The following is a 22,476-nucleotide window of genomic DNA, read 5'->3' as shown; positions in this document are numbered from 1 at the left end:
AGACATAATATGCTCACTTAATTTTGGTTTCTCTGGCAAGTTCAAGTATTCAGAAAAAAGAAAACAAGCTATTTTTTTAAAAGGGTTTGAGCCAGCTTTTTTAGAAAACTCTGCTGAAAGCTCCTTGGGTCTCTAAAACTCTTTCTCCTTATGCAATTTCAACACTTCTTTTCTATAGAGATGTTATACTTTGAAAAACTGCCCGCATTTCAAAAAATCAGTTGAAATGCACTTCTGAATTTTGCCATTCAAAATTTTACTACCACTCCTATAGTATTGTTTTTTCTATTTGAACTGCAAATCCCTCTGGTGCCAAAAGCTTTGCAGGAAGACTGGCAGGAATGTTACTTAGCATTTTATATAGACAATACAACTTAAGGCATACAAATAAGTTTGAAAGACCCCAGGTATGATATTCTGTGGTTCAAGTATGTTTAAGTCAATGAAACTCTGTAGTACATGTTGTTGACATTTTATGGTTTTGTTCAGTGCCTCTGTGTATGTAGAGAAAATGAGACTTTCTACTTTACAAGCCTCAGAAGAATACGCAGGAAAGTGGCTGTGTTGAGAGCTTCATTTTCTGTGCATTGAAACATTGGGCAAAGAGATTTCATGATAGTTTTTAAGAAAGGAGTTTCATTTTGCCATTAATAAAAGGTTAAATCTCAAGATCCATTACTTTGCCGTCCTCACTAAATTTTCTGAGACTCTCTCTGAAGAAAAGGTTTTTCTATTAGGCTTGAACTGAAATTGATGCTGAAATCAGTGGCAATAAAAATGTTTTAGAAAGATTCTGGGAAACAAATGAAACTTATAAAATTCCCAAAGACTTCATAAATTTTATATTTAGCTGATGCAAAAATAATATATTGTACCCAGAGTCGATATGATGAGGATATGAAATATTTTATATTAACAAATATTTCTGAATACAGAAGGCAATGCATATTGTCACTGAATCTTCTGCTCATTTCTGATCTGAAGTAGATATACAAATACTCTTTTTGTGCCATTCACAACGAATTCTAGGAAACTTCATTTAAAGAATTGTAGTCTGCATAGAAATTTATTTGATTAACATTCATCATGGTTGTTTCTTTGACCTGCACATGCTCTGACTTAAAATGTTTCATTGCTGTATGTCACATTAAATGCAATCATTATTTTTTTTAAACAAGGCTTAAAGCAATATTTTAAAAAATCCATTCCCAAGTAGCAATTGCAAACAGCTGACAATTTTATTAGCTGTAAAGGAGCATGCACCTGTATTCCTAAGGTGAAGTTTATTGCTAGATCAGAAATGGAAAGTTTGGTTTGTAAAATACCAAACTGTTTATCTCACTGCAAGTACTTACCCCACAGTGGGGGGAAAAAAAAGGTTTCCAAAAAAGAAAAGCAAATCAAAAGCCTAACTCTAGCACACAGGCATTATTTCTGCTGTTAACGCTTCATCTTCTCTCAGCACGCTGTCAGCCAGGATCCAAATCGGCACTCTGGGAGGTTTCCATGAGCCACCCAGGCAAAGCCATGTGTTCCCCAGCCTCATGTTGGCAACAGTTCTGCTCGGAGGGAGAAGCTCTGGGTTATGGGACTTCCCAAGGCTCCTTCCCACCAACATGTCCAGAGCCCTGTCATTTTGTCATCCCAAGGAGCTGCTGTGACAGAGTCCTTGCGACAGCTATGGCCCTTTGAGAAGGGAGACAGCTAACACATTTCCTAGAGCAACTGATAAGTAACCGTTCCAGTTTCAAGTGAATGTGTATTCCGCAGTTTCTTTCTGCCATACATTCTAGTAGCTCTGAAAGTGTAAAACGCTATTTTCAGTAGTAACTTAATATCTGAAATAGTTTTTTTTTTTTTACTTTGATAAATGGGGTGCGCCCACAAATACACCTTTCCCTGAGGGGGCAACCATCAGGAGTAACGGAACAAACCTGTGTCTTCCACCTACAGCATCCCATCCTGTCACTGCCAGTAGCACAGGTGCTGCAGCCACAAGGGGCCATGCCAATTTACACCAGAGGTCCAGCTAGAACCAAACCCAGCCTCTACTCACAGCTGCCAGTAACCAACGCCTTGGCAAGGGGCAGCATCAAAGAATGCTATTTTTCTCTGGCAGATTTGGGCACCCGGTGGGTATCAGGTCTCCCTAAACCGGAGGTTTCCTGCTGAAAGCTTGTTAAATAGTCACTGAGGGACTGTCTCTGGATACACCTGTATCTATGGATATGGTTAATCCTTCTCACAGCTGATTTCTTTATCTAGCTTCTGCAGTGTTCTTTGCAAAGATGTTTACAATCTAATCAAAACTCGATTGGTAAATTTAAATTTAACTTTGGCATACTGTCTGCTCTTAAGGACAAAGGTAGTGTGAATCTGTATTTATGGAAATAGTTTCTGATCCTGGGCTTATTGTCTGCCAGTTGAATTCAGTCTGGAAGATACAATGTTTCATTCCAAGTTTGAATTTCAATGAAAAGTTTGTTTTCTAAAGAGCGTTTCTGAAATTTTAGTGCAAGTGCTGAGTTTTTATGATTATTTTTATGCTAGGTTTTTATGATAGTCTTTGGAAAAAAAAACAACAAACCCAAACGAAACAAAGAATTTAACTATTCTGTTGATAATGCCTGAGGTCATACTCCACCTCACTCTCCCCCATTTGCTCATAACATTACATCAGTAATACTGAAACATTAAGCTGAGAAAAAAAATATCTGATTAAGTAAAATACAGATGCAGTGATATGTCAAGGTTAGAGCCACATTGTCTTCTGAAGAATTCTGCACTCCTATCATGCTGCTGGTTATCCAACAATTTAAGGGATTTTGTAATGTCTATCTGTGGTGTTGACTCAGTGGTTGAGTATTTGGTACCTTGCTGGGAATGCTAGCAAACATCTGCTCAGTGTACTGTGAGACTTGAAGGGAAAAGTTTCCACTGTGGTTCTGAACATACATCTCTACTTTACCAAACCATCCTTTCAAATGGCAGTGATTGATGTGCAGCCAGATTAGCCCAGAAACTACTATATAAAGAGCCTTATAAAATTAGCTGTCCTCCTGCAGGTCTTCTCTAGCACAAGCAGAGAAGAGCATAGGCAGTTTCTCAATAAAAGGCCTCCAGACTCTAAATGTTGCACATTTAATTGATGTTCAACTTACTTAAAATCCATTTTAGCTTAAATTAAAGCTAGTCCCATTATAACTATATTTGCAACGGTTTCTTTTAAGTGTAGAAAAATTTGGCCCAGATTACTACTGATTACTAAAACGTTAAGACCTGACATTTTTGCCAGCACAGAAGACTACAGCTTTGTCAGAAGAGGCAAGCTCGGGCTAGATTTGGGGTAGCATCGCGGGGAGACAGATGAACCAGCCTTTACTTGCAGATAGGCCTGTTGCTGAGAGTAGGGCTTCCAGCAGTGTCACTGCACTGATAGCCAGAAAGGATAGTTCAGCTGGCTGTCAAGAAACCTCAGCAAACTGACAAGGTAAGGACTTGGGTTTTTTATGTGACCATATGACTGTGTTAGTTTAAACGGCTTTTTTTGCGAGGGTCCTTTTGTTAGCTGCTCTCAAATTCATTCAGCATGTCTGAAACAGTCTCGTTATTTGCCTTGTTCCTTGCTGCAAGCACTATAGCTGTGTTAAGGTGCGGGAGGGATCATCCCAGAGCTCCTAGCTGCTTATCTCGCCTCTTGGTTCCCATGAACTACTGCATTACTAACATTTCCCCTATTGACAAAGTAATTAGGCTCTGATGAGTCAACACGATATATAAAGAGAGGTTACAGCTCCTACCTCCCACCTAAATGACCCTTGTGTCACTTAGGAAGCACAAAGGGGACAAAGGTCTGCATGCCCAAGGGACAGCTGGGGATGCCCCAACAGTGCAGGTGGATGGCTCACAGGCAGGAGCCTGGCTGACAAGGGAGGTGAGATAACTTTAATTATTCCACAACAACCTTCTAGTTTTTACGTAGAAAGCAAATCCAAGGAAGATAATTACTGGGCAGCAGTGTCAGTTCCCATGTTCCTATACCCTTAGCAAAAGTGTTTTGATTAAAAAAATAACCCAACAATTTTCAGCTTTTGTTAGGGTTGTGCAGGAGCCCTAGAGGTAGGAGTATCTTCACTTTCAGTGTACACCTTTTAAAGAATATCTAATGGGCAAACTCTAAGCGCAGTCAAAACTCAAAAGAATTCTGACAAAGCGGCTGGGCAGAAGGCCAGGTCCTTTTGGACCTCAGTACTTTTGAGCTGATCTTTTAATGAGTCACTTGTTGTACCTGTGGTTTCCAACAAGCGTGCAGTTTATGTACAGGCCTCCCTGCCAGGGGCAGTCCTCCAGAAAGAGCATAATGCCATGCTAATGCCTGCTGTGAGAAGTACCTACTTCCTCGTACTGGGAGAACAGATGCAGTTGGTGCCCTTGGCCAGGTGCTGCTGCAGGGGGCTGCCAGGGGGGTGTCTGTGAGAAAGGACCTGCAGCTGCCCCACGCCAGACTCAGCTGCCTCCAGCTGATGCCAGCAGACCTGCCACTGGCCAAAGCCAAGCATGTCAGCAAGGCTGGTAGTGCCTTTCTCAAAACCTGTTTAAGAAAGGGTGAAAGACGCTGCGCAGCATCTGTGAGAGAGGAGTGAGAAAATGTGGGAGAAACAGCCCTGAAGTCAGCAGGGCCAGTGAAGAAGGAGGGGGAGGAGGTGCTCCAGGCTCTGGAGCAGAGAGTCAGCAGACAGAGCAGCTGGGTGGGCAACTGGTGGCCAGCCAAGGTCAACCTGCCACAACAGACCATCAGGATAGAGGGAGACTCTTCTATCTCCCTAACACTGCCTGTGGTGTGAAGCAATGTGGCAGACCCAGCTCCCCATCAGATCTGGTCACCCCAAGGTCGGCGCCCACAGGACCCAAACTTCCTATCTGAAAGAGGGAGACATAGATGGACATCTGCAAGGCTCAAAGTAGGTCCAGTGCTGAACACTGAACCCAACAGGCACATCTTACCTCTCCATACCTACAAATCTCTCTCCTTCCTGTTTTTTTCATTTATAGAGGGGAAAATGGCAGAAGGCCAGCCACACCTAAGTATTCAGATGTCAGACTTGAATACAAATGGCATCCCCAGCAGAAATCAGTCTTCTCCAGACTTAGCCAGCAGGGGAGGAAGCATATTAACTTTCCACAACATCTGCTACCATGTGAAGATGAAGACTGGGTTCCTGTGTCATCAAAAAACAACCGATAAAGAAGTCTTGAGAGAAGTCAAGTAGGTATTTAAACATCTCTTCAGAGTACGTGTATGTTTTGTTTCTGTCCAGACAGTTGAGCCCACTGATGTCACTGAGCCACTAAGCACAATATACAGCATTTGATCAAGATTTAGAAAAATTGTATGTATGTATGGTTGTTTTGTGTTTGCTATCAACTGTGCTTAAGCTTCCTGCTGGCCCCAGTGGTCCTCAGTCATTAGCGCTGAGCCTGTGCAAGTGACAGGTGATGCTGCTGGGTGCCATTTCCCCTCGACCCGGGGGGGGACAGACAGCCTTCCTGGCTACAGCACAGGGGCACACGAGTCAGCTGCGGTCGTTTCACCCTGCCTGGCAAGTCTCCCGCTGTGCCATGATGTTCAGCTGAGGTACCAACAGCCTGCCCTCAATAGTTGCGTCTCCTTCACTATGGTGGCCTTTGGGAAGGTTAGTTTCAGGTGTTTTGACATAAAATGTTTAAGATGGTAATATAAAGGAGGATTAGGTTAATTCTGAAGAGATGTAAAGTTTTCTCTTTGCTTTTTTCCCCATGTTGAATGCTACTGCTGTAAAGGACTCGCATCGTTATAGCCTTTGTTCAATAATCTATGCATAAGGTTTGCCCATTCATAGTTCAGTAGTTAAGCTAAGTGGCAAGTACTCATACAATATGCCATTGCAAGTCACCTGTGACTTTCGCCTCCCTAACTCCAATTTCTACCATAAATTTTCACCCTTTTGTGTTGCTCTGTCTGTCCTGCTCATTGCCCATGCAATTTCCACACCTCCTAAACATGAGTTCTTAAAATCTTTTCTACTTTCCTCAAGAGCCATACATTATGGTAACTCAATTGACTGACGCTGGTCACTTGCAGTGGTGTGAGCAGAAGGCCCCTTTTGTGAAGACCAACATTTAACACACGTGATGCTTTTCCCTTGTAGAAAAGGCAACATCTGCATTTTTTTTGTTACATATTGGTTTTTCATATTAAAATCACATATAACATATGTATAATGTGTATGCTTCTTAATCTGTGGAACCATACATTTCCACAATAAGAAATTGAAGGAATAAATATATGCATCAGGAAAAGCAAAACCGAGCCTCCAAGGCTGCATGTCATTAGACCACAATAACAGCTGTACTGGGCCAGACCCACAGCCAAGTCCTCAGATTGCTGATACCTGGATTGCTGATAACAACCTGTACCGGAGTGCAGTTCAAGGTAAACCTGGTATCATAACACATGGTCAGCATTTGTATGTGCAGTGCAATTCCTGTGCACACCAAAGCTTGTCGAGTGCAGGTTTTAGGGGCTAGTTAAGAAAAATAGCAGCGATGCTTTCACATGCTCCAGCAAAAAGATAAAACCCCCAGGCAGCAGTATTTCCACATACCGTATCATTTCTATAGCACCTTTTCCCCAAATACTTCAAAACCTTTTCTATCTGACTTTGGATTTCCCCCCGTGGCTTAAAACCAGACACTGAGAAACTATCAACGGCAGTTTCTGTAAGAAAAAGAAATCCCTAGTATGTTCTTTCCACAGGGAACATTAATGTTTCTAAGAGAATACTACCTTTAGAACTGAATGTGGTTAAAGCAAGTGTGTGCCTCCCTTCTAGAGATCCATGGGGGCAAAAGCATGCATACAGGTTTTGCTATATTTTGCTCCAGTTTCTGTGTTGTCTTCATTATATAGATTAGTCCTTCTTGAATTAGGAATAAAAATTAAGGTGGAATTTGACTGATCACAAATATTGTTTGCAGTCAGGCAGCTTCATTAATTCCAAAATCAATGGGATGCGGAAGGTAGCCCTACAGATAATGTACACTAGCCTACCAGATGAAACTGTAAGAGAGATAAAAACACCGTATCTATTTTGTTAAACCTATTTTGTCTTACAGTGGCATCATGAGACCAGGGCTGAATGCAATTCTGGGACCCACTGGCAGTGGCAAATCTTCGTAAGTGCCCCCTTTGCCCTACACAGAAATTACACCAAGGAGAAAATGAACCTGCGCGTATTTAGCAGTAAGGGATAATACTTTCAGGGAAAGATTTCTTTTTCATTTCTGTCTGTGCAAATCTCCCTGGTTTCTGAGAAGTACCTGAATTCAAAAAAGACAATCAGCGTACATGACAAAGATGTAATTCCATTATAGTCTGCACTTTCCTGATACATGATGTTTATGTATCATTCTAGGTTAAATTATTGAATGAATGGACATAAATGCCCTATGAAATTGCACAGATCTCACTTCCTTAGGAGACCAGGACAAAAGAAACGCAGCCCTTGAAAGTTGCTGGGGGTTTTCTAAACTGCAAATGTTTAACATGAGGTGGTTTCATGTAGGTGTTCGTTCCATGAACTGGGTTTGTGGTTCAGAGACCTTACCTCCTGCATGCTCATCTGACAAAGTAACCAACTTTTCTCCTAGTCTGCTTGACATTTTGGCTGCAAGGAAGGATCCCCATGGGCTTTCTGGTGACATTTTGATCAATGGAGCTCCTCAGCCTGCCAACTTTAAATGTACCTCTGGATATGTAGTACAGGTAGGTAATTTTTATCACTTTATGGATTTTATTGTCCCCTTCTGACTGCAGTTGTAAGAAGTTGCTGCCGTGTTGCAAGTACCTTGCTTTGATCCAAGAACCAAGGCTGATGCAGTAGCAACTCTCCACACATCCACCCTCACTGGGAAAGAGTCTCTGCTTTGTATCTGAGCCTCTTAATGCTCTACAGTTGGTGGGAGCAGGCACTTTGGACCCCTCCTTGTTCCCCACCTGGGGGAACAGCTGTAGGCTACCAATACACATAGAGTATTTTCCAAGTATGATGCTTTCTGGTGATACACAGCTTGCACCTCCGCTTGCCCAGAGACAATGTCACTAGTTGTGTTCTGGGAGAACCTTTTTCCTGCCAGGGTGGGTTAGGGAGAAAGACATGTAGAGACAAAAGGGAAAATGCATCCCTCTTTTCATATCTTTCCCCTTGCCACTACCCATGCTCAGCAGCATGCTTGCAGTTTATTGAGACCTGAAGAAGTGCACTTATGAAAAACCCTTATAAAAGCGCAGTCAGCATGTTACAGAAAAGGTAGTGTCTTAAAACACATAACTCTCTCAACTTGCTACATCTGACAGATTTCTTTTGAAAGAGGCAAACAACTAATATCTGAAAAACCTAGTCTCCTTCCTCTTTTGCTGAAAAAAGCTTGGAAAACGTTTGCCCTTTCCCACACGGACCTAACCTCTCTTTTCCCTCCTTCTCTTCTGCCTGCTCTTATCCGCGGTGAGCTGAGACTGCATTAACAAATGCACAGTGATAGTGACCTGAGCTATAGCTGCTCCTTAGGTCCCTTTAGCCCTTCAGTATCTCACTCAACACCTCCAAAAAACTGAATAAGGTAAGAATACGTGAGTGATAGCTTTGAATATGTTGCTATTTATGCATTTTTGGTATCATGCATGATGGAGGATGTGCCTATATTTTGTTGCTTTATGAATAAAGGTAAATATAATTACGTGCATGAGATCAACTCTCTGCTGACACGGGCACTGAAGATGTGCCTTACCACATGTTCTGGCAGTTGCTACTGTCCCTCTGCATGGAAGGACAACATAAAACACAGGTAGATGCAGTTCTCGGAGGACAAAACCAGAAATTGCTAACTAAGCATCAAGTATCTACTTTTCTTTTTTTAAAAAAAAAATTAAGGATGATGTGGTGATGGGAACCCTGACTGTAAGAGAAAATTTGAAGTTCTCAGCAGCACTCCGTTTGCCGAAGTCAGTGAAGGAACAGGAAAAAAATGAACGTGTGAATCAGATCATCAAGGAGTTGGGTTTAAGCAAAGTGGCAGATTCCAAGGTAAGGCCTGCAAATATGATCCTTAAATCATGAACAAATCTTAAGTGCTTTATTTAATTAACCAAATGGCTTAGCATGACAGATATAAAAAAAAGTAAAATCAAACAGACTTTCAGTAATACAACAGTTATTAAAACTTCTGTATGAGGATCTGTACAGACTGCACTGATACTGCAATATACTATTACACTGTGGGGAAGGGGAAAAGTAGTCTGTGGTTGGAGAAAAAGAGAACATCTCAAGCAATAATAATGTTACAAACCAGCCTATGTGTGAGGTAACATCTACATCTGTACCTGAGAGTAGGGTCAAAACTTCTTACAACTCCTCCCAAATGCTGCCACATCTGTAGGACGTTGTTCACTCAAGTATTTGTTATCTGGCCAAACAAGACAAGTTTCTTATTTTGTGGCAGGTTGGCACCCAGTTCACTCGTGGGGTGTCCGGAGGAGAGCGGAAAAGGACCAATATTGGGATGGAGCTCATCACAGATCCTGACATCTTGTTTTTGGATGAGCCAACTACAGGACTCGATGCCAGCACTGCTAATGCTGTTCTACTGCTACTGAAAAGGTGATGGCCTTGGAAACAGCCTCCTGTTTTCACCACTCAATTCTGCCACATTTCAGTTGTATCTAACTTACATTACAGTTAAAAGGAGCAGACAGGGAAATCGGACATGTAATTGTTTACCAGCGAGCCAAGGCTGCAAAAGGGGTAGGAAAAAGGCTGTATGCATTCTCTTGCTTCAAAGCAGCTGCTCGCAGCAGTACACAGAGCAGCTTGCACGAAGTGTGTGCGTGCCAGGGCTGCTATTTGTCCATGATGGCTGCCAGAGACAGCTTCATTTACTGGCATCCCTGCCTGTGCCAGAAAAGTGATAGAAACCTCTGTTGTGCAGTATGGTAAGGGGCTTGATTTTAATATGGATGGTAGATAGGACACAGCTAGCTGTTCCCCCATAACAAAATCTTAGGCCTATCTTTAGGAAAACAAGCACAACACACTGTTCACAAATTTCACATAATTTTGCGTTGACTACAAGCAGAGAGAACTCAAATGCCTCTCTCCAGGGCTTTCTGTTTGCATCAAAGTCTTCTGAGGACCTTCCCCTCCAACAACCTTCCCAGCGAGAGGGAACTTCCTTTTCTCACACAAACACTATAAATATGACCTGAATAATTTTTTTTTCTTTTTCTTTTCCCTTTCCCTCTCCTTTCTCTAGCACTCCAAGTTAATCAAACTTAACCAAGGCTTAACTGAACTTTCAAATTCTCTTAAATGCTTGTTTTAAATTCTCTAAATACTGAGTCGACTTGCAAAGCTAACGCCTCTGTTGTTCTTCACATGCAGGATGGCAAAACAAGGGAAAACAATCATCTTCTCCATCCACCAGCCTCGGTACTCCATATTCCGCCTGTTTGACAACCTAATGCTGCTGGCTGCGGGGAGGGTGCTGTACCACGGGCCTGCTCAGCATGCCATCGAGTACTTCCAGTCTATCGGTGAGCACAGCTCGCAGCGGGGCCGACTACAGCAGCATCTCTAGCTCACCCTAACCTGAATACAATGCCAAAAGCACTTGATCAGAATGTGACACTGTGAGCATTATTTTAACAGACTAAGCTTTTCTCTTGGTGTTCCACCTCTGAACCCATATGTGGGTTTGGATGAGAGGGCTGACCTCTAGCTGACTGTTCCTGAGTGCATCTTAAGGAGACAAAGCTCAGGCTAGGGTTGAGAAGGGCACATCACCAGCTATCACCTTGCTTTCACTGACAGAGCTGTTTGGCAGTGCCGTTCAGCTCTTGGGTATGCACGGACCTTGTGAAGCCCGCAATGCTTATGGTGCAGGGTGCTCAATGGGCACAGTGGCGTGGCTGTGCTCATGACGGCCGTCTGCCAGTCACGCAACCACCATTTAGGGCTTGTAATGCTGTCACTGCAGGCTATGAGTGTGAGCCATACAACAACCCTGCTGACTTTTTCCTGGACATCATTAATGGAGACTCCACTGCGGTGGCAATGAGCAAGACCAATGAAATTAACACAGGTATGAAAAGCAGAGGTGAGTGAAATGACCATAACATGTTATCTTGCCAGAAGGTGTCCAGCACAACACAGAAAAATTACTCACAGGTGTCAAACAACCAATACCTGTGTGTGCAAGTGTATGGTTATTTGTATGTATGAGAGTATTAGGCACTGCTGATCCATGTTGCTTTAGAGGGGAAAAGAACCCCAAAATCACACCATTCCTAAATCCTTTTAGTTTAAACATGGAAAATTATTTGCATAACCTGAAATAAGTACCAGATTCACCTATAGCCCTACTATATTAAATATTCCTGTCTATGCAAGAATAGTTTGCCTCTCATAAATGGGTATTTAGCAATTTATCATTGCTATCCATTTCTACATAAATGGACCTGCATACTTTTGTGTCACATAATAAAATCACAAGATGTTACAGGTGAAATAATATTTTCCTGTGTTGAAGTTATAACGTTTGGGAATATAAGAAACTATTTTGTTACCTCTCAGCACAGAGAAAGAGCTTCTTTCATCTCTGAGGCAAACCAACTGAAGTCTTGTGTAAGCAGAGACGCTAAAGCAGGACATTGTTCCAGTTAGGGACATAATTCGATGCAGTTATGACCTGTATTTTTTACCTAATGGAATGGTTTATCTGTTATGAAATTACTGTTTTCCTTCCTCCGAGTAGTACGGGAGGAAGGGGTAGAGATAGGGGACCAGTGTTTTCCCGATGCTTCCCTGAAGTTGTGGTAAGGCAGAAATTATCCCCAAACTAACAAATCAAATCTCACCTACATTCAGTAGCATGCTTTTTCATCCTGTCTGTTGCTACTAATTAACGGCACGCTCTCTTCTCACATGAATGAAAAGGGAAATGAAGAAATGAATATGCTAAAGTTTCACTGTATCTTTACCAAAAAAGCAACCAGCATTTTACAGAAATGCCAACTGTGTTCAGGGCCTGAATAATATTATAGCTGGCAACAGACGTTGTATTTGTCATTGGAAAAGCACACACTGGACTACAGTTGAGAGAGAAAAAAAGGAACTCCTGCTAGAAATTTATGACTGGTTCAAAAGTTTGATTGAAGCAGACATGTGCAGGATTACCTGGATCTAAAAGTCTGGGAGGCCTAGGATTATCTCACCAGATCTGCAAAACAGATCACCTACAGAAACCTAGGGGGAAAAAAAATGGCTTTTTGATTAGAAGTCAGGTTCCCACCAGTTTGAAACTTCACCGGCAGACAAGGGTTTACCTAGTCAGTCTGCTGTGAAGCTGCTGCCTGCGGGTCATGTTGCAAAGACAAACACAGAGGTTTGGTCTTATTTATAACTGACTCTTTTGAATTACACGCTACAGGACTGAGTGCAATGAATCACTGGAACTAAATGTTTGTACTAATTCTTCTGGTTTGTTAGTAATTCTCCCACCCCAAACATAACTCTCCTTGGCTTAACTCCTAAACAGTCTTCCCATCCGTTACAGAAATGGTTGTATTTCTTTTTAATCTCTTCAGCAGAGAGCACTGAAGAATGCACTGAATATGATAAAACCTTGGCTGAGAAGTTAGCAGAAAAATATTCCAACTCTGCCTGCTACCAAGAAACAAAAGCAGTATTGGAAAATATTTCTTTGGGAAATAGAAAGAAAACAAAAGCAGTTTTCCGACAAATCACGTACGCCAATTCCTTCCTTCATCAGCTGAAATGGGTGTCCAAGCGCACATTCAAAAATCTGGTAGGAAACCCTCAAGCTTCCATAGCTCAGGTGACGTTATTTGTATCTATCCTTTTGTGGTGTATGTCGAATTTATTTCACTCCTGTATTAGATAAGTCATTGGGATGATTTTGTCTCTTGATATTTTGACTGCAGTAAGCATGTGAAAAAAGTGTTTGGGGTCTAGAAATCTGATTCACTAGAAGGTGTCCTGAATGCTCCCAAATGAGTAGCATGAGGGACCGTTCAGCAATTACTTTTGGACTACTGAAAGACTTTGGGAGGCAAGATCTTTTCCAGCAAGGTATTCCGCTGCTCCTGGCCAGGAGCAGATTACCTCCCGAGCAGTTTCACACATTTGCTCGAGAACATTCTTCAGATTTGGCTTTAATTGTCCAGGCTTGGCTGTGGGGTTTGGCCTCAAATCTTCTTCCCTACTAGGGAAAATTAACAGACTACATTTGCATACTTAATTAAACTTCAGCACACAATGAAGTGCTGGCAGTTGGCTCAAGTGTAAAAATATTTTCACAGTCTCGGAAGGTGTGTGTCATTTGGTCACTTGATTGTTCATAATGGCGATGATGTCTTCCGGAGGTGTGATGAAGGCCCCAATAGGGTCTAACACCTGCCACAAAAGATGAGCATGTTCTACATGACTGGCCTTGTTAGGGCTGCTTTTTCAGAAGAATCAACGCCAAAATTGTTGATTTCTTCAAAGCTGTACATTGCCTTCAAAAATAAAGAATGCCTGGCTGACCTCTGCAGAATGACTAATCCTCAGGAATCCCCTAATTCACAGGCCAAACTCTGCTGTCCCAGCAACACCAAAACTCCCACTGCAATTCTCAGCAGTTCTAGAGGAGGCAATAGAAAACCTGGTCTAGAGCCAGGGGTCTAAATTATCTTCATCATGGTTAATATAAGAGTGAACAAATGGCCAGTGTGGAGGGGAATGAGTCCAGAATCCCCGATGTTAAAAGGCTTTGAGTGTGTGTGTGTGTGTCTGTATGTTGAAACTGCAGAGATCCTTAATAATTGCTTTGTAAAAGCTTGACCTTGTGACAAGAATTAGAGTCCCAAGGATCTTGTAATACCCCAATGTTAATGGTCCTGACTTGTTTCTCACAATCTTTTCTATCTCCCCACCCTCATTAGGGGTGGATTTTACAAGCATTCTTTTAGGGGTACACGGCTCATTAAGGCTTTTTTCATTAATCTGCTCCAAATTGGTCTTGATATGATCCCTGGTTTCCACTGCAATTGGCTTAGGAGCTGAATTATCCCTGACATTTGCTCCTTTTGGCAGGACCTTAGCGATAGGGTACCGTGGATCAAGGTGTTTATGGTATTACAATTCATGCATTGCTCACACTTAAAAATGACAGAACTGCCTGACACCATCAGTTTTGCTGAGATTTTTGTCATCTGCATTTAGCATTAAAAAAGTGTGATGTTCACATTTCAGTCTTTTAAATTATATCCTTGGGACAGATGGTATCTTTGCTTTTTAAATTGTGTTACAGACTGCAAATCTCAGTACACCTATAGCCCGATGGTAGTATCTCACTCATGTTAAAAAGAATCCCATAAATAAAATGTGTGATAGACTGTGAAGCATGAAAATAAACTGTCAACCCCAACCTGGCAGTCAGGAAAGACTGCTTTTGGTTATAAATAAATATAAATAAAATAGCATTGAGATGGCACCAGAGAAACCCCTGCAGAAGTGCTGCACTGAAGAGCTGCAGTCTGCCCTAGAGCTGACCCTTGTCACTGACAGCAGATGGAGATCCTGTCTCCAGGAGGATGAACGGAGGGGGGTATCGTTAAGGAGAGAGGAATGATGTTGCAATACATCATCAGTTAACTTACTCATGATATCCAAGCATGGTTGAAATAGTGGTGGGGGGAAGGAGCTTGGCTGAGGTGCACATGATGCTGGGGTTCCTCTGGGGAAAGGTTTTGTTGCCTCTTTCCAACCTGCCCCACCAAGCCCCTGCTATCATCCTTCTCCTATTACTGGTGCCAGCACCTTCCCGGCACTGCCAGAACAGTTCCCTCCAGTCATAGATCTGGCCAGGCTGAAGGTCTGGGAAAAGCTGTGACACTGCTGCAAGAGTGTGCCTCCTGCCAGTGCCCCCACTGAACAGTGAGCAGCAGCTGAGGCTCCTGTACTGTCCCTCCATTCTAGCCACCCCAGTGCCATGCCTGCGTGAGGCAGCAGCGACTGGCCGCCGCCGAGGGCAGGTGGCTCTGGGGACCTGCTGTGTCTCACAGACGCCTCTTGAAGGATACTGTGGCACAAGAATCAAAGTACTGCTATGCTGCAGGTTGCTAACCGGCCCATCGACTCCCTTCTCAGCCTGGATAGCTGTTCTCCTTTATGAAAATGCTTCCTATCAATCTACACTCACCTGCTACACATTTAAAAAACCTATTGAAGCTTTGAAAGCAGTAAGAATAACACTTCTCCTCTTCTTTTACGTTTAGCTGTGTGTTACAGCCTTCCTGGGACTGGTTGTAGGTGCCATTTTCTTTGGACTTAAAGAAGACTCTGCTGGACTACAAAACAGGTTAGTCAGTTTAGGTAATGGATACCAAAAAATTTGATACAGATCCCTTGTTGTTGCGGTAGGGTGATGAACAGCTTGGAGGCTGAGAAGGAACCCGTAAGCTCATTAGGAAATATATCCACCTCTTTAAAGCCAGTGCTTTTCCTCGCATCAGTGGGTAAGGCCAAGCCTATATTAGTGACTTCAGAGTGAGGATGTTCTTCTGCCTCTAGGAAGGTCCCTGCAGAACTGAGAGGGGGATGCAGCTCTGCCCTGCCATGCTGTAACCTAGACAAGCAGTCTAAATGAAGTGAGTAACACTACTACTGTAGGATGACATTATTCAGTGCCAGTCAGGTTGCTGAACATGCTGAACAGCAGACATCACATTAAAAAGGCTTAATTCAGCATGGCAGCATTTTAACTTCTTTTCTGCAAAGACTTCCCCAAGATAAAAAGATTAAAGATTAAAATGTACACACTTGGCTACATAAACCTGGGTAACTAAAGCTTTGATCTTGCAACTGCTTCTACATACACACTTGAAGTTACCAACAGTAAGTCAGAAGGTGCATCTAAAGCTAGATTTTAAAAATTATCCTTGTCTATGTATCATTCTGACAGCTGTATGTACATGACCTGAGTCATGCAACTAAGAAAGCTCTGGGTTCTTAGTCTTGAAACGTTTCATACCTTTTACTTAAAAACGGCCCAGTTTTAAACTGGCTATGAAAGTGTGAAGTCAAAGCCTTAAATTTTAGTGGAAAAGGTGAAAACAACTTCTTACATTGCTTATTCAGCTCCTCATAGTTTGCATCAGAAACATGCCTCCCAGACTAAGAATTTTCAACTTGTCAGGAAACTACATTAGAAAAAATAAGGAAAAATCTGTTCATTTTCTGTCCTTTGACTGCATCAGGTAACTTGCTATTCCTTGCATCAGGAACATGCTATTCTTGCATGCAAATAACAAATACTGCCTGTACCACATCTGCTTCAGGCTTGTTACGGAGTCAGACTTGTAGCCAAGCCTTTTCCTGTGGAACTTGGGATGGGAGGTCACATACTGCCCAGCTCCAGGCATTAAAGTTAGATTTCTGTATGCTGCAGTGGAAACTACGTTTATATCACATTTTTAATAACAGCTTGCTGGTTTGCTTTTTGTAGAGTGGGTGCAATGTTCTTTCTGACCACCAACCAGTGTTTCAGCAGCATCTCAGCTATTGAACTCTTTGTAGTGGAAAAAAAGATATTTATGTAAGTAAAACATACAAAAAGGTTGTCAGGGACTGCTGTTAGAGAGTTTGTTTGTTTGCCCTGCTGTACCTAATTGTCATTTAAATGTACCTACTACAGAGTTTTCAAGTTACTTCATTGTTAGTCCTCATTGCAAAAGTACTATTTTAGTCTGTTAGTAAATTGTCTACGAATCCCTAAAATGGTGCTTACAACTGCAGACGGCTCAGGGTTGAAAATTATTAACTTATGTAGTAAAAAACCCCTGAATAGTCAATTTAGGTATTGATTAATAAGCTTGTGACTTGCTAGTGAGGACAGTAAATACTATCTAACTGGATTCTTTAAAGCTATGCAGATTACACTGTACAGAAAAGGAAAATTATTTAAGTTGTACCCTTGCTCTCTGTTTTGATGATTCGACACATATATTTACTAAAAACTATGTGCACAAGTATCCATATTCATTTGCATATGAAGATGGCACCGTTACTATAGTATGTGGCTGACTGGACATTTGCATTACAACCTAACCACGGAAGAATTCTTTTTTTACCCAGTTTGAGCTAAAATTTGTTTGCCTCCAGCTGAAAATAATCTTACTGTTTTTAAGTGATTAAATTTGTAATATGCTGTTCATGTTTCTTTGTTCCAGACATGAATATATCAGTGGGTACTACAGAACATCTGTGTATTTCATCTCAAAGCTACTGGCTGATTTAATACCCATGAGGACTCTACCAAGCATCATCTTCACCTGCATAATTTACTTCATGTTAGGCAAGTATGGTCTCCTACAGCCCCATTACAACCTGAATAAATCAACAAGGCATGTGCATATAGATGTGCATGTATACAGCTATATTTATATAGGCTGAAGGACTATTATTATTAGCAGGCGGTGGTTACTGTGCATGCTTTTAGCACACCATGCTGTTTACTGAAAAGACACACTTTCAAAGATTTAAGCATTCATGCCAGAATCTGTGATGTCTGATCTCCACTGTCCCCAGAAGCAAGTGTGTCATAATCATTACTGCATAGGTGTGATTTATTCCTTTTCATTTATGGCCATCTTAGCTTCTGGTCACTTTAACAAGACACTTTTTCCATCCTTGCAAGAACACTCATCAAAGGAAAAGTTTTGTTTTGAGAACTTAATATTGTGTAAATTAATATCAGCCTGTTCTTTTTGGTGAAATGCCTTCTGGTTAGTGAGCAGAATTTGAAAACTGCTGGCACCAAATTTTACAACCCTAGAACACCTTCAAATGTTATCCCTAAAATGTGTCCCGGGGCAGACCATTTTCTTAGGGTAAGGTTTCAGATCACTCCATCCTTTTGGGATAATCCACAAGCTTGAAGGTGCAAGCAAAATTTAAAATAATCACGGTTTGCTTTGGTCTGAGTTTTTTTCCCTAAGGAGTAGGAAACAAGGCTGCATCAGCAAGAGGCTCTCAGATTGGGAGACTGGAGCAAGACAGACCTTGCTACCAAATCCATAGCCACCAAAAGGCCACTAAGTCCATTAGGAGAGCTCTCTGCTGCCAGCAAGTGAAATGTACAACTACTGCAAGTGCATGAGAGATTTCTCTTTTGATAGACAACGTGAAGCCTTCACCTTGGACTGTGGGGAGTACAGTACTGTAACTTATACCCATTCTGATATCTCCAGTGTTACGGTGGTTACAGGCAGACTACTTACTCATCCTCACCTCTGCTGACAGGGCATAGACATAAGGGCTGTCACAAGCCTCACTGCAGGCTTGCGTCTCAGTGATGTAGCCTGTGCTGTCAGACAAAAGGTGCTCGGTAGGCAGGATCCACTACGTAAGTCAGGATAGCGTTCAGGTTAGGGTAGAGCTGTGCAAGGATCATACTGAAACCCTTCTTGTTCTGATCTTTAAGGTTTGAAACCAACAGTAGAAGCCTTCTTTACAATGATGTTTACCCTTATGATGGTGTCCTACACAGCCACTTCTATGGCGCTAGCCATTGCAGCAGGACAGAGCGTGGTCGCTGTAGCAAACCTGCTCATGACTATCACATTTGTTTTTATGATTGTGAGTAGCATTATTCAGTTTTCTAGACTGAATCCTGAAATCCTAGAAATGCTGAGATCTAGAAACCCTACAGCACAGAGTTCAGCTGAATTCTGCAAAAAGACTGTGGGGTCAAGCATGTCTAACATCCTGATTTGTCCGATTTGAATATTCTGATATTCTGGGCTTGAATATTCTGATTTGTCCTTTTAACTTACAAGGACCAGAGGGCTGGGTGTGAGGGGGAGGGATGGTGGTTCCTCTGCCCCCTTCTCTGTGGCTCTGGCAGCCAGCCTACTGCCTGGAAAGCAGAAATACAGCCTAGAGCTACATCTTGTTCACTCTCCTTTAGCTTTGCCAAAGACAAATTGGGCTGCCTGAGGACATGACCTGCAGCCTCCTGCTCTCTGAGGCCATGACCGTAGTTGCCCTCCTCAGCTGCAGAGCCAGCCACTGGGCATGTTAGCAACAGGCAACACACAAAGAGCTACGGCTGGAAGGCAGGCACCATAAACAATGAGGCAGCGCTGAACTTACAGCCAAACCCACGTTGCCTCAGACTTGGGGCACACAAGCAAAACTGAGTGCACACCTCCTGCAGCTCCACACACCCCAGCAACAGCAGACAGTTCATGTGAGACCCACAGATGGGAAGCATCCAGGTTTAATGCATGTTTAAATTTTATCTGTTTAATGCAGATTTAAAGCAATCCTAGTTACTCATTTTGGGAGAAGGACCACATGGGGTTATGGCCCAAAGCTGGGTAACAAATGACTCCTTCCCTCTCCCCTGTTCCTCCACTGAAAGAGTTTCTTCCTCTAGAAATGCCTTCCCACTCATTTTAATCTGAAGAAGCAGAGTCAAGAGCTAAAGAACACATGGTAACAGCATGTAATTTGTAATTGTTGTTGTTGGGGCTTTTTTGTAATCCTTGCTTCTAGATTTTCTCTGGGTTGCTGGTCAATCTCACAAGCATCGTGTCTTGGCTCTCCTGGCTCAAATACTTTAGCATCCCTCAATACGGAATGACAGTAAGTGCTGTGTGTTCCTGTGTGCAGACTTGGAAAAGATTTGCTAGAAAGGATGTCTTTACTCATGATAAAGAAAACATTATGGGCTAATAGGCAAAAAAAGATAAGCTAATTAAATTCGGCAACCTCAGAATGTAGTGCAGTATCTTGGAACAAGAAAGGCTTCTCATCAGCCGGCACCCACTGCTCCTTAGAAGAGCTCATTTCTGTAACCTGGAAACACCTAATATGAGCGACACTAAATAACTACATCCGTTGGAATGCAGCTGGACAAAACTGATACTGAGTAAAGAACAATGTTATCCCTAAAAGACAATTCTTTTTTCCATCATTCAAACAAAAACTTGTCAAGCTAAAACTTTTCTCCTCATTTTTGCTAATTTAAGTCAGGGCGATGTTTCACAGAGAAATTTGGGTTTTAACATGTCTATGCAGAAGTAGTCTAGTTGGGGGAGGTGTTAAAGGCTGGTGATGCACCACACATGCATTACAGGGTGTGGACTGCACACATTCCTCTCTTACAAGAAAAAGAATGTGCTGCTCAGTTAAAAAAAATGGGGATTTGGCCAACATAATAAACAGTGATACCATCATGTTTTTAGAATAAATTTGAATGTAATTATATCTCCTCTTGTTCATGTATCTTTCGGTTTACCTACTAATTTCTGTTGTCATTGTTTCTTTTATTTGAAAAGGCTTTACAAATCAATGAATTGGCTGGCCTGAACTTTTGCAACATCACTAGCAACACAAACCTAATCAGCAATTACAACTATCAACAGATAAACCAGTCGTAAGTATTTTGGTATATTAAAATAAATCCCTGTCCTGGTTTCAGCAGGGATAGAGTTCATTTTCTTCATAGCAGCTGGTGGAGTGCTGTGTTTCGGATTTGATGTGAGAATGATGTTGCTAACACACTGATGTTTTTAGCCACTGCTAAGTAGTGTTTATACTAAGTCAAGGACTTTTCAGTTTCTCAGGCCCCGCCAGTGAGAAGGCTGGAGGGGCACAAGAAACTGGGAGGGGGCACAGCCAGGACAGCTGGCCCCAACTGGCCAAAGGGGTATTCCATGCCATGGGACATCATGCTGAGTGTATAAACTGCAGGGAGCTGGCTGGGGCCTGCCCACCACTGCTTGGGGACTGGCTGGGCATCAGTCTGTGGGTGAGGAGAATCTGTATAGTCCATCACTTGCTTTCTTTTCTTCCCTCCCTTTGGATTTTGTTCCTCTCCCCTTCTCCCTCCTTTTCATTGTAATTGTTGTTCTTGTTATTTTATGTTATTTCAATTATCAAATTGTTCTTATCTCAACCCACAAGTTTCACCTGTTTCCCAATTCTCCTCCCCATCCCTCTGGAGGGAGGGGTGGGGAATGAGCAAGCAGCTGCATGGTACTTATTTGCCAGCTGGGGTTAAACCATGATAATACCACCACCAGTAATTAATCTGTTTGTGAGATACCCACTGAAGACCAGCAGAATCTGTGAGTTCTTCTATGGAAAACTAAGTTTTGACTGGGTTTTTGCATTCTGTCTGCAGAGAACATTCTATTTATTCTACTTATTGTCATGTTTAGTATTTATAACACTAGAAATATCTGGCATTATGCCTCCCATTTTCTTTAAACTGCATTTACTGAAACACAGACACACAAACTACAATTATACAGCCTCACAAACCCCATTTCAGCTTCCTACAGGAAACTGATTGTAGCTACAAGAAACATTTACAAACAGAAAATAAAATAGTAACATACAGCTGGTGTTTGCCTGGCTTACTATAGACATGAAATCACACTACAACTTCTAGGGATCTTCCTAGATACTTCAGACTGACAAAGCTTATATGCATGTGTATTTATCCATAGGTTGTGTACTGGAGATGAATATCTGAAAAATCAAGGAATTGATGCGAGTAGCTGGGGCCTGTGGCAGAACCACCTGGCTCTTGCCTGCATGACAGTAATATTCCTTACCATTGCATACCTGAAACTGCACTTCATGAAGAAGTTCTCTTAAAACCAAAATGAAAAATGCATTTCCTACTGTTCAGTAGTTCGATAAACCATCTGTGCAATTGACTTTACTCTTTTTTGAGACCTTCCTTTGTACTTTTGATTGCACAAGTCAACAATGTGAATGCCATCCTTGTATATTAAATAGTATTAATGCACTTTGCTGAAATGTCTAGCATGCCTCAGCTCTCTTTGCCATAAGAAGTACGCAACTATTTATTTCTTCAAGAGACTACTCATTCTTTCTGCATGTGCTAGCTATGAATTAGTTAAATATTAGTTTCATTGTTAAACAGCTTAACCCCTCCCAAAAAAATGGTTCCATACTTTAATTAGCACTTACATTTGCTGGCAAGTAATTCAGTCCAAAGTGATGGTTATCAGGACACCGATGCAGTCCCAACTGCTAACGTGGTCACAGTCCGTGTGAGACAGTAACAAAACCATCCTCTCCATCCCTGTGCACATCTCATGCCCTCTCCTATTTAGGAATCGTTACTGCTCTAGAGTGTACTTGATTAATGCTGAAAGTTTTTTTCTTACCAAGCTCGAGTGGTAAAAATACTACTTTTTAAGTAAAAGTGACTGTGTGCTTTCTTACGCAGCCAGTTTGCATAACCCTTGTATCAAAACATGCATTTTCTCTGTGTAACAGCAAGTCATCTTCACTGTCCTGCTATTGCTGCTGCTGTGAGTTTTTAAGGTGTTGTTTG

At 42.0% G+C, this 22,476-nt stretch overlaps 1 protein-coding gene across 1 annotated transcript; it reads left to right on the top strand.

Moving 5' to 3' along the window:
• The first annotated feature begins 7,260 nt into the window (after positions 1–7,260).
• On the top strand, positions 7,261–20,561 carry ABCG2 (ATP binding cassette subfamily G member 2 (Junior blood group)). The gene is given in 13 exon segments (XM_056326746.1): positions 7,261–7,368; positions 7,370–7,804; positions 8,970–9,122; positions 9,538–9,695; positions 10,476–10,627; positions 11,071–11,175; positions 12,680–12,930; positions 15,374–15,456; positions 16,603–16,692; positions 17,327–17,451; positions 18,580–18,734; positions 19,656–19,745; positions 20,441–20,561. Coding segments are annotated over 13 exon segments (2,007 nt in total). The 3' UTR covers positions 20,543–20,561.
• Positions 20,562–22,476: the final 1,915 nt, after the last annotated feature.

Source organism: Falco biarmicus, chromosome 1 (assembly GCF_023638135.1).
Source record: "Falco biarmicus isolate bFalBia1 chromosome 1, bFalBia1.pri, whole genome shotgun sequence".
Lineage (NCBI taxonomy): Eukaryota > Metazoa > Chordata > Aves > Falconiformes > Falconidae > Falco > Falco biarmicus.
Note: the sequence above shows the minus strand (reverse complement) of the source record. Positions and strands in the feature narration are given on the sequence as shown.